Here is a 12,602-nt window from a genome sequence, read left to right on the forward strand (position 1 = left end):
GTGGTAACAATTTACAAGTGTGTATTCCGTTTTATTAAATGGCACTTAACAAATATAAATGGGTTCAGCTAGTACAAAACCTTAGGTACTACTTCCTTACGGCTATAAACTGGAATAAATATCCGCTCCGCGAACAACATTCTGTTCGTTCGCTCGTATAGCTATATTGCTATGTAAGTATATATTTTAGCTTTTGATTTTTGCGTTTTCTTTGTAATAGGTACATGGGTTCTCAGTTAGGTCGGTTAGCCTAGAGTTAGTAACAATTTGAGTGGGTTATGTTGGATGGACAAATTACATGGCCTTGTGCAAGCCCCTCGTATATGAAATGAGTCAACAAAGGAGAGCGAGTGCAAGGGTGAGGGCTAGGGTTTGGCTTATGATATGGATGAAGTGTATTTGTATTTAGTTTTGGCATGTTAAAGTATCCTCGTCATATTTATGGTGTAGGTATGAAGCAGGGCTATGCAAAGGTTAATGATTTATACAGAATTTTGAAACGAAAGGTGTGCACTTTCTGATTTTGCCCGCCCCGGCGATCCGGGTGCTATAAGTGGCTGACTCGCACTGCCCGCTGGGGCCGGTGAGCCGATGCCTTGCAGTCGGGGGCTCTTAGCTAAAACTATAAGTCCGTAATCGGTCCGTCGGCCACGCTGAATTTCGGTGCCGCTGTTGCCGGTGCTGTCGTTGTCGGTGCCACTGCTGCTTCCGCAGCAGGTGAGGCTGCCAATAGTGCGGGTTCACTTGACTTGGTCGGATTCCAATTCGATTGGCTGCCCTTGACCTGGACACTTAGGTCTTTAACCAACTTTTCAAGTCTACAACATTGTTATAGTAGAAGATGGATGGTCAGGCCAGGCCACAACAGAGCGTAGAAAGAGAAGAACAGAAATGCAAAAATGGTAAGTGGTTATGATTAGTCACCGTAAGTACTACACTCGATTTAAATGATGAATGGGCGGTGAATGGTGGTGTGGTGGTGGTGGTGCCTTTAAGAATATGCATGCATGTGAAATAAAATTGTGCTCGGTTAGTCAAGAAAATACATAGTAAAATAGAGCATAGACTACACCCACGCTATGATACGTTGATTGGCCTCCTTACGTGCGGCGGCTGCTTCTCCGAGTTCGCGCTTGAGCTGGGCATGCTCCTTTTTGCGCGGCAACAGTGGCGGCGGCAGTGCGGAATCCCGATCCAAATGTTCCGCAATCAATGCAAACGTGGGTGGGCTTTGCGCTGCTTGCTGCTGCTGTGCCAGTGATGAATACTGCGAGTGCTGGACAGTGGGTGTGGGCAGCCCATTACTGCGGGACTCGCTGCTGGAGCACGACAGGCGCTTGGTGGTAGTCACCGATACCGCCTCGTTGTCTTCCTCGATCTCGTCATCCTCTTCAAGCGCTTGTGTAGTTTGTGTCGGAGTCTGGTGCATTATTCCATAATGTAGATTGAACGACTGAGCTCGCCGTGGCCCCACTCCTGCCGCTCCACTGCCACCGCCACCGCCACCTCCACTACCGCCGCCGCCATTAGGAAATGGCTTACGTGAACCACGTGCCCGCTCGTTTTCATAGATGATGTCGTGATAGGCCTGACGCTGGTTGTAGCAGCTGGCCAGGGCCTGTCGCAGGTACTTGTTTTCTGCCTCCAGATGCGACAGACGTTTATGTGTCTCCTTCCGCTCCAGACGCAGTTGCATCACGTGCGACTGCATAAGAGGTTGGAGAAGAGCTGAGCAAGAGTGCATAGAATGGCGATTTGTCACTCACCTTCAGATCATCAATGTCGCGCAGTATACGTACATTTCCCTCGTTCAGAGACCACTGACGCTCCTCGACCATTGATTTGACTCTAAGTAGAACAAAGATCAGATTAGCCCCCACACACGAGTATATAATCGCCAACATTGCAGAACATACCGACTGAGGAGGGCGTCCTCGCGCACTCGCGCAGCCTCCTTTACCTCGCGCACCACGTCGGTCATCATGCCTGGCGTATAGGCTCCTAGAAGTCAGAAATTAAAGTCAATTAGTCAATACGTGCTTCGTGGATCCGAGCACAGAGGTGGAGGTGGTGCCGCATTGTTTGTACCTATACCTGAATGAAAGGTGGGCGCCGGACTGTGTGTCCCACCGAATCCACCGCCAAACACCAGTGGCTGACTTTGTGTGCTTAATCCGCTCAAGCTATCTCTACGGTGCCGCATGCCCCCAGCGCCAGTGACGGTGCCAGTGGCAGCACCTGCCCAGGCCTGGCCATTAGGAGCGTGCTTTAAAGCTTCGATATCGACTGTGTATACGGGTGCAAAAAGAATACATAGAAAGAGGGCAAAAGGTAAAAGAAAGTGGCAACAAATACAAATTAATTGGGAAATGGCTATACCGACAAACAAGTACGAGGCAGATACAACAGAACAGAACATAAAGTTTGTGAAAAACAAAAGCTCCGATGGAGTCCCTAGCCTAACCTGGCTCCCTCTCGAACCTGTTGTGGGAACGAACCTTTTGTTTCATGCAAATTGCGGCATATCTTGGAATTAGTATCGTGCAACAGATTGATTTGCTCCATCAGTGCCGCAAAAAACTTGTTCTGCTGAGCCAGATCGCAGCCGCTATCGTTGGTGTTGGTGTTGCCATTGCGGCAGTCGGGCGTGTTCTGGCCACTCAGCTTGGTGTCGTTGTCTGAGGGATTCAGCAGGCAGGGATCGCTGAATCGGAACCTGCAATTAGTGTCGCATTAGGAGAGACATTTAGAGTAGTTTTAGGTACAATTTCCTTACCCTCTGCTAAAGTTTGGATTGCTTCCGTCCAAGACATCCGTGGAGTTCTGCTCATGCTCGGAGGCGGCGCCACCGCCACCCGTACCTCCCATCATATTGACCAGCGGCGGTAAACTGGCAAACTCCTGCCCCCCATCGCCGCAATATCCCATGCCCAGGCCATAGCCATTGGGATAGCTTTGGGGCGGGAAGAGCATCGGATATCGATGGCTGAGGGCCTGCGAGTGCTGTGCGAGCGGAGGGAGGGAGGGAAACATTACTGGAAATGGCTCAAGAAATAAGGTTTCGCCCTAATGGCTTCAACTCACGCGTTGAATCCCGAGGCTGAAGGGCGTGCCAGTGCCCATGCTATAAGGCTGCGAATGGGAGCGCATGAGGAATTGCTGTTGTTGTTGCTGCTGCTGCTGCTGTGGTTGTTGCTGCTGTTGCTGCTGTTGCTGTTGCTGGACTGACGACTGAGTCACAAAGATTTGCTTATTAGCCTTTGCTGTGGGCGGAGTAAAGTCGAGGAATTCAGAGGATGACGACAGCTGCGCATTGGTAGCATCTCGCAGGCAATTCTCCAGCCAGGCATCCAGATGATCCTTGGAATAGTTTGGGCCCGTTACATTGCTTTTGCTGGCACTGGCACAGCCACTGCCACTGCCACTGCTACGAATCGTGTGCGAGGGAGCTGTCGTTGTGGTTGGAGTGGACGCTGCCCCCACGCTGCTCCGGGATTTGAGTTTCTTGCGCTTGGTGGCATCCAGCACTGCAAATAGGCGACAAAAAAGAAAACAGTTAAATCTGTGCCGAAGAGTTATACTGATTAGAATAAAGATGGAAAAGGCCTCACTGTTTCCCTTTTCCGTCCGTGAGGCGCTGCTGCCAGACATTGCAAAAACGCAAATGACTCACAGCAAGACCGCCGATGCAGCTGACTATCCAGCCCCAGCCCCGTCTCAACTCAAATAAGACTCGACTCGACTCGACTCGACTTAAGTTCGCAAGTTATTTCTGCCCACAAAAATGTCGCGGGAGCGGAGCATGCGCTCCAATATGAAAACGGGTTTCGCTCGCCATCCGCTCGCTCGCACTGGTTGTTCATTTGATGTCGAATGTCGGATTTGGCCTGGGTCTCTCGGCTAGGTAAATATTTGGCTCTGGAAATTCGAGCGCGAGCGTTTTCTCTTGGCAAAACGACTGCCACCCTGTCACCCGACTCAAGTTTTCATTTGTGAACCGGTACGTCGGCACATGAATGTACGTCGTACGACGGGCAGATCTATGCAACGATCTTTGAGCGCCTGAAATGGCTGCTCGCAGTCCAATGGCATAGCCAGTGCTCGGGCTTTGGCCCAGGCACTACTCCATTATCGGAGCTCCCTCCGGGCGCATTCCAGCGACATGTGCGAGCCGATCAACGTATCGCAGTCCCTCCTCCCTGGGGCTATGCGCTGTCCGTTTATATTTAGCCCACTAGTCTGTGGTTGTGTCTGTGGCTGTGGGAGTGTCTTGTCTTCGGCTTCGTTCTTCAGCAGAAGGGTGGCCATGGGGATGCTAAAAATAGCCTGGAATTGAATTATGCATCAAGCGGATGTGGACACTTGCACTCTTCCTAACCGTTGGTTGCTTCTGCTTGCTGGTATTGAAGAAATACTTCCTCTGCTCCCAGAAATTGCAGTGCTTTTCGCTTGCGTAACATTCCCTAAATAACACCAATTGCGGTCTAATCGTTTAGCCCATTGTTCCATCCAAATTGAAATCGCATTCACGTCACTTACGCAATTTCAATGCCAGATCAGATCTGATTGCGTGTACGGCAGTTGTATCATGGCAGACCAAACCCCGAAATTAAATCAATCACTGACCGTGAATACGCACAGACAGGTGGGGCTCGGGGAGTCGTTTGTGCCGCATCACCAGGTGATGCTGATTAGGGTTTAAGCAATTAAGTCACCAGATGATGCGCCACACAGCAAGACTTTTCTGATTCTTCACTTTCTATCCAACTGCACAGAAAGCACTGAAATGTCAGCTAACATTGATTGTTTCGATTAAGTCTCACTGGGTCGTGTCTGAGTTTCTGGAACACCAGTCCCAACTTAGATTCATGCTGAATGTGAAGGTAAGAATTCACTTTCAGGCAAGAACTTTGCGGTTAAATGGGAAATGTCAACTATTTAAAATCTAGAAACCGCTTAAGAGGTAAAAGGTATCTTGTAGACGAAATACCAAACCAAGCTGATCTGCTTTGGACTTTATTAGCTGAAGATTGTCACAAATAATTAAGTATTAAGCACTTAAACGGCTCCACGCGAGCACGCGAATCCAACACGTAAGCCCCGAGACAATTCCACATCGAAGTAAGCTCTATGTGGTACTCCCCCTACGAGATCACTTACAAATGGTTGAGATTGCTGTTTGGCGTGCATGTCGCCTTATAGAGAGGAGGATAGCAGACCCGACTATTAAGAGCCGTGAGTCTTGGCGTCACATCGCGTGCCGAGGTGCCGCAGTCTTGTTTAACAAATTACCAAAGCATTTAACTCTTTTTAGCTCCCGTTCTTGCCCCTTCCTTGGGGGGGATCAGCCTCACCTCTGTTGTTGCTGGGCGAACCAACGCCCACGACATTTTTCTGGAGACCGCTGCTGCAAATGGGCGCTGGAGTGACGCTGGAGCTGCTTGCAACCGTCTCTGTGACACCGGCACTGCCAGGGTCCACTATACCGCACCCGCCTCCGCCTCCCCCGTTCGTGTTGATCTCCATCTCGGTTGTGGTTGTCATTGTTGTCACTGTCAGCAATTGCAGCGCAGCTCCTGCAACGGAAAGAAAACAAGGAATTCACTTATTATTCAGTATCGTTTTACCCTTCCTATGACTCCGCGTTCGACCATGAAAACATCACTGCTAAAGCCGGCAAGGCAAGCAAAGATGTTTGTAGTTTGCAGCTTGTGAAGCCAGGGGAACGGACAACAAAGGCACATCAACGTGTGTGCACTGCACAGGGCCGGAAAACACCTGTCCCTTTTCTTTTTGCACTTGCAGCGACTACGAAAGCTTAGAGTGGCGGTTGCTAGTAAAACTTGCATATAGTTATGGATGTACTTATGTACATATGTACGTCCATATGCATTTTGGCTGTTGTTGTTGGCACGGCCCTTCCTTCACTTTGTTGACGAAAAGTAAACAAAGATATGACACGGAAGAGCACCCACCCCCCAGGGAGTAGTCAGACAAACAGACATACATATGTACATACATACATACATTGTACATACATACATACATATGAAGCTCATTGTATGCAACCCTAAGCAGTCGGTAGCCAGGTGCCGCAGGATATACACACACACATTTGTATGTTAATTCATGGCCAAGGATCGTTGGATGGGATCCATTTCTTGCGGTCTCTTTTAGCATTCTGTTCATTGACGAGGATATTCTGTCGCTTGTGTCTCAGTCATTAAATTGCATTGGGAGAGTTACATACAAGCATTTTCATGACCGCGAGAGAATCGTGGAAAAGTTGAATGCTGGGAAGCTTACTTTGAAAGCTGGCTCCCATTTATGACAGCGGAATTGCCAGGCCGTTAAACGAGGCACTTGAAAATGTTTCCATTCTAGAAACATTTTGCTCCACGGCCCATCCATCCCGAATGGAAAATTAACAGAGCGCTGCGGGTTGGGCGCTTGCGGCAATTATGCAGCTACAAAGTGCTAGTGCTAGTAGATTCAATGCCATCCACATGCATCCACATGCACCCACGCTACATAATCATGCATATGTAGATATGAACATATGTATGCACATCCGATCCGTACTCCGTTTAGTCTGATTACAATGGTTAAAACCAGTTTGGGCCAAAAATGATTTGAAGCAATAACAGTGCACGACGAAAGTCAAGCGACGCTTTGCAGTTTCCGAGCTCGTTAGATGCAAAGATGCAGATAGAAAGACAGTGCATGCCTGTGTGTAGATACTGTACATACATACATAAACACAGTGAGACGGCCTTTGTGTGGGTTCCAATGCCAAATGATTGTATGGCTAAAACAAATTAAAACGAGAAGGGACGTGTGAGACGCTTCTTACGCGTCACAACTTTTATACCCGGCACTCAGTACTACATCTGCAACTTAGCGGTTATTTGTCAAATTTTACATTTCTTCATCTGTCATCAACAACACTACTCACGCCAACACGCTCCTTTAGCTCGCCACCCTCCCCTAGAGACACACTTTGCAGAGTCAGGGCAGAGTCGCGGCAGAGACGTGTCAGGGGGAGAGGCCATAAACTGCGCGAAGCAGAGTGTGCTGCTATAAGCTGCGGGACCGGGTGGGTTTGGCCACTGAAAATTAATTTGGCTGATCAAGAATATATGTATATACTTTATGGGGTCGGAAACGTTTCCTTCTGTTACAACCGTTATCCGCACAAATACAATATACCCTATTTACTCTTCGAGTACCGGGTATAAAAAGCCTAGACGGGAAGCAACAACGGATCAATTCTCTTTACTTTGCGAATTTTCTATTAAGTAAAAGTAATACATATGTATATAGTGGTAAAATGAATGCTGATTATATGCACTTGATTTGGAGTCTGGTACGTATCTAAATATTCACATAGGTACATGGGTACATACATTTATAAAATATCGTCTATGGATCAGTGAACAAGCGTTACAAACCTCTGGTAAAAAAGAGAATGCTTGCTGTATGAAAAAGGAAGGGTATGATAACTAGCAAATGAGATACAAAATCACTAGGAAAAGAGAGGAAGAGTCATTATGTAAGTATAAGTAAGTATCTCTACACTAAGTATCTCAAAGATACACAGCCCTCTCGTACACGTACACACACACGTTTACGTTCATTAACACTCAAATGTATCCACACAAACACAAACACCAAGGGAGCGCAAAAGTTAAACAAGCAGCCTATTGTAGTTGCTGTTGTTGCTGTTAAGATTCTCCATTCTCCATCGAGACGAAAGTGAATTAAGTTGTTGGCTTTTCTTGGGTCTCGGGAATACGAAACGAAGGGAAAGGCGAAACAACATCCAGAGGAAAAGCAGGGCCGAAGTAACAACAATAGCAACGACAGCGATAGAGAAACTGGCGCTTAATTTAATTTCCGATAGCGCAAAAATGTTTGATATCATTTAAGTGATAAGCACGAAACGAGTGCCGTTGTTTCTGTGAAATACAGAGTAATTGGAAGAACCGTATTAGGCCGTGGGAATATCTGTAATGTGGTTATGGCCGTCTAAACAGATAGTTAAAAATAGCACTACAATAGATATTCGATTATGGACCAATCATTTTCTATCTTATAAGTTCTTTCGCAGTCATACAGTCCAACAGAATGCCCAACAATGGCATCATGCATCAAGTCTTAGGCGTAGAGCCTCATTACTTTGGCTTTGGCTGTCCCTGAATATATGCGCGGCAAGGTGAGCTCCGTCATAAAATAAAAGACGCCGAGAAATTCGTGTATTTTTTGGCTGAAGTTCTTGGCCATTGACACGATGCCAAGAAAAAACGCATGCCGCACCGAAGCAGAGGGAGATGAATAAGTATCTATGGCTGGTGGGAAAAAAAAGGGAAAATCGTACAAATATAATGGAATGGAATGGAGCTTGAGCCGTGAGAGTGCCCCAGAGACAGCGAGAGAGAGAGGTACATGGGAGAGGGAGCGAAATTTGTCAGTGGTATCTAGAAAACGGATTTCACGTTCACCAAAAAAAAAGCATTACAAACCGGTTTTTGGACCAATAGTCAGGCATTTCTCCCCCAATAGATGGGATCGTGTGTAGTATTCTATTCCACAAATTTTAATGACAATGATAAGAACAAGGCAAAATGAACTGCCCTTGAAGCGAGGTCAGTGGCGGCCATGGCCATGGCCATGGAGATGGCGAAGACGACCCCACCACAAAATTACCGAACGCCATCAATGGATGACTTCACACACACAAACACAGTCATAGAGCGGGAGCGAGTCGCTTGGTTTGTTGACCCGCGCAGAGCTGAGCATTCGAAGATCGAATTAATACTAATGAATGAAAGGAGACGACGCGATGACAAAGCCATATGCGTTCGGCAAGGTGTAGAGATGGGGCAAACGCGTTGCAGTTGGAAGTGTCATGGCAGCTGCTGCTATAAAGAAACCAAACAGTAGGCAGCAGACTGCAGACATTAGACTGATGGCTATCCGAAAGTTGTCGCAGAGACCAGCACTAGAGCGGGCACATGCTCACTGCCAATGTCACATTTTGTCTTCTTTTGTGGCGGGGACTCCGACTACGACTGCGAATGGGAATGTGCCTGTGCCTGTGCCTGGGAATGAAAACTATCGAGTTTCCCATCCACCACCGCACCTCCTTTTCCATAGCATAGCACGAAATGAAAATGAAAAGCTAAGTTATGTGTGTGAGTTGACGTCGTCGACATTGGCATTGGCATCGACTCGGGGTGGCTGCTACTATAGCCGCTGACTAGTGTTGTTTCTGTTGTTGCGCCTGCATAACTTTGAGTTCTTATATATGGTATTCATATGGTACATATGGTATTCTTGAAGCGGAGCGACCCTACCCAAAACAACTCGGAAGGTTTCTATGGATAATTATCAGTTACCTTCTCGTTGCAAATGCGTTGGAATCGAAGCAGCAGTTGGCGGCAGGAGCAGGTGCAGCTGCACAAAGTAGCCTAGTCCGAAAGATTGATCAAAAAAATGCTAATAAGCTGCTTAAAGAAGCTGGTGCCTGCTCAATGGCATTTCAATTTTTGCACACAAATACACACGCACACATACACAATGGCATTGGAAATTTGAAACTCTTTTGCGTCACACACGATTTTGTAATGAAATTTCGCGCAGCGCGAAATAATTGATTTGGAAAATGTGAAGATCAGACGACAACGACAAGCTGAAGGGCAGATACATCGGTTTTCGATAAGACGAGATAATTAAGAGCAACTCGCAAAAAATAACGGAGCCCAAAGTTAAAAAAATGTGTTGTTGTTTTCGCCGCGCCCAGTGTGACCGCCGACTTATTGATAAAATATACTGTGAGGGCCTCCAAAAAAATACCGAAATAAACTTTTTCATTTTCCAAATATACCGTAAAATATACCTTGAATCTAAATCTAAATTCAAGTTAATATTACCAGCTGGTTAGGACCATAAAGCAAATATATATGTATGTGTAGTTGCTTTATGGTTAGGACTCTCAGCTTTAAAAATGTCATCTTTCAATTCTCCGCAGGATTTTGCTGATTTTATGATACATCTTTCCTGAATTGATTGCATAATAAATTTAAAACTAAAATGGACAACCAAAAATATATCCATAGTTAATATTATAAATCCATTTAATCAACTGCATTTAATAATTAAACTTTTCATATTTTTTGTATGTACTACATATATACCGATCTGGATACATTCTCGGTCTCTATAATCTGCAAATTTTTAAAGTCGTTGAGATTGTGACTGTTTCGAAGGATCCCACTCCTCCATCATCAGCGATCTTTCCTTTCCTACCGAATTTCTGTCTCTAAAACTATTATTTGTTTGCAACGATCTTGATCTCGGATCGTAAGCAATTGCACTTGAGAAGAACATATTCGCTTAGATTATTGCAATCAATATTCTGAGATTTATTTTCAAAGTCTTTATTAATATTCTGCAATGGATCTGTTTCAATATTAATAATGGGTCCCATAGTAGTTGATCATTCTCCAATATCAATGGGTTCCATCGCAATATCGCCAATATTTTCCATTGGATCAACTGCATATACTGTAATTTCGCCAATTTTATGTTTAGGAAATGCAACTATAGTTGCTTTATGGGCAGCAGTTATCCGAAAATCCATTGATCTCTATTTTGAATTGGTGGGCGTGGCTGAAACGCTTCCGAGTGACTGTTCAAACTTAACTCACTGAACGCCCGTCTTTTAAATAGGTAAACACTTTGTCCAAATTGAGGAAATAAAACTACTTGTAAATGTTTATTGTAGCCACCCATCCCCCCTGTTTACGAATAAATTCGAATAGGCACCGTTTCATTCAGCTAAACTGCGCTAATAATCTTTAAGTTTCTTTAACTTCTTAGCTTGCACTTAAACACCCATTGGTCAATAGAAGGTTAATCGGTCTCGGTCAATGACATATTTACTCGATTTTAATATTCTGTTTAATATTGCCATCCAACTTAAACTCTCAGCCGTGGAACTACAATTTTCTACTATTTTACAATACATTCGATACAAGATTGGCTTACTATTTATGACGCTTTTACTGGATTGTTTACAAAAGTAACGATTTAGCTAAAAGGGTTAGAAAAAAACGAACAAAATAAACGCTACGTTTTTGAATGTTTTGTTACGTTATTTGACAAATTTCTCTCTTTGCGTACCCTGTTTTCATTATTTAATATAAAACTTTCGTTTTCATAGCTGCTCTATAACATAATAATGCCTCAATGTTTCTATATTATGCAAAACTTGTTAAGATATTTCTCCATCGCAGATTTACTTGTTTTTTCATTGATTAAAGCCAAAGATTTCCAGCATTTTCTCAACTCGAGGACATCCTTCCCTCCAAGGGTACTAAATGTGGCTTATTCCAAGAAAAATTTTGAGGAACAATGCTGCTTAGTATTCGCAGCATGATGCTAACTTTTCGCAGCATGCTGCTGGTCCATACAAATTATGTTGCCAACGGTAAAATACGTAAGAGACGATGGAATAAAGACTCATTGTAGCGATGAAAATTCCCATGTTGCGAGAGAGAAATATCCCTTCAAAAGAGAGAGAAAATTTCCTACGTCCTCGAGGGATATTTGAAAAACATAATTATGGGAGTTTGGATACCCTATATTGAATATACTTTAAATATTGAGTTTAATAAAATTTTTAAATTTTTAAAACTAATTTTACTGAAAATTTTGAACTCAAAAAAGTTTGTTTGCCGAACGAACACTACAAAAAAATATACCGTACATATACCGTCGACTCAATTTCGACGTCAAAATATACCGAAAAGTATAAAATATACCGTAAACGGTCACCCTGCGAACCACCAAATATCATTACTGATGAGTGAACGAACTTAGCCCATTTAAGACCCTTTATTTAAACTGGCGAACAATTCTACTTAAATTTACTCTACTCTGAAAGTAATACTGATTTTAAATTTTTCTTGTATACCGACTTAAACTTCTCTAAACTCTCTTTCCATTTTCTCTGTTGGATATCATGTTGCTCGCTATGATATTCGACTATTTAATATTACTAGCGCGCTAGGACTCTCAGCACTTAACGAATAATTTCATGTTTTTAAACCTGTCAAATAGACATGAGCGCTCATTTTACAGATTAATCAATATTTCCAACACATGCTTTACACTATAATAAAAGATGCTATCCAATCTCAAGAAAACTTGGATATCATCCAAAACCTGAGCAACAGTTGGTTTAACAGATTCGTAAAGCTCTTTTGGAGAGTTAACAGAGCTGCCGACTTTTACATTTGTATGTATATAACATGTCGAAAAATAGGACGAGTTACATATGTACATTTATCGATGGTACGTTTTAAATAATCGAAGACGTGCATTTTTTAAATCTTAACTAAGTAACATGAATATAATATGGAATAGATATGTTCATATTTGCCACCAGCCGACAATTCAGGATTTAGCATAATATGCGCACGTTGACCAACAGGAAATGGTGGCAGTGATCGGGAGATACTGATATTATCAGATTGTCAGGGTTCTGCAGTTACTAATATTAAATAAGTAGAATATAAGATGGGTAACAAGAAAGTAAA

At 44.1% G+C, this 12,602-nt stretch overlaps 1 protein-coding gene across 7 annotated transcripts; it reads right to left on the reverse strand.

Moving 5' to 3' along the window:
* Positions 1 to 6: 6 nt before the first annotated feature.
* Positions 7 to 9,804, reverse strand: LOC117899009. 7 transcript variants are annotated; one of them, XM_034808760.1, is made up of 11 exons: positions 9,399 to 9,801; positions 5,479 to 5,576; positions 5,355 to 5,445; positions 3,085 to 3,527; positions 2,777 to 3,003; positions 2,499 to 2,716; positions 2,095 to 2,286; positions 1,917 to 2,001; positions 1,767 to 1,848; positions 1,077 to 1,705; positions 7 to 818 (listed from the first exon to the last, which is right to left on the reverse strand). In XM_034808760.1, the coding sequence occupies exons 2-11, from the start codon at positions 5,542 to 5,544 to the stop codon at positions 623 to 625; spliced, it is 2,229 nt and encodes a 742-aa protein (XP_034664651.1). In that variant the 5' UTR covers positions 5,545 to 5,576; positions 9,399 to 9,801; the 3' UTR covers positions 7 to 622. The 7 variants fall into 7 exon arrangements, with proteins under 7 accessions (XP_034664651.1, XP_034664649.1, XP_034664654.1 ...); XM_034808758.1 differs by having other exon boundaries at positions 5,355 to 5,576; XM_034808764.1 differs by having other exon boundaries at positions 668 to 818; positions 1,105 to 1,705; positions 5,355 to 5,576; positions 9,399 to 9,802.
* Between the last annotated feature and the right edge of the window lie 2,798 nt (positions 9,805 to 12,602).

This window comes from Drosophila subobscura, chromosome O (genome assembly GCF_008121235.1).
Source record: "Drosophila subobscura isolate 14011-0131.10 chromosome O, UCBerk_Dsub_1.0, whole genome shotgun sequence".
In the NCBI taxonomy this organism is placed as follows: domain Eukaryota; kingdom Metazoa; phylum Arthropoda; class Insecta; order Diptera; family Drosophilidae; genus Drosophila; species Drosophila subobscura.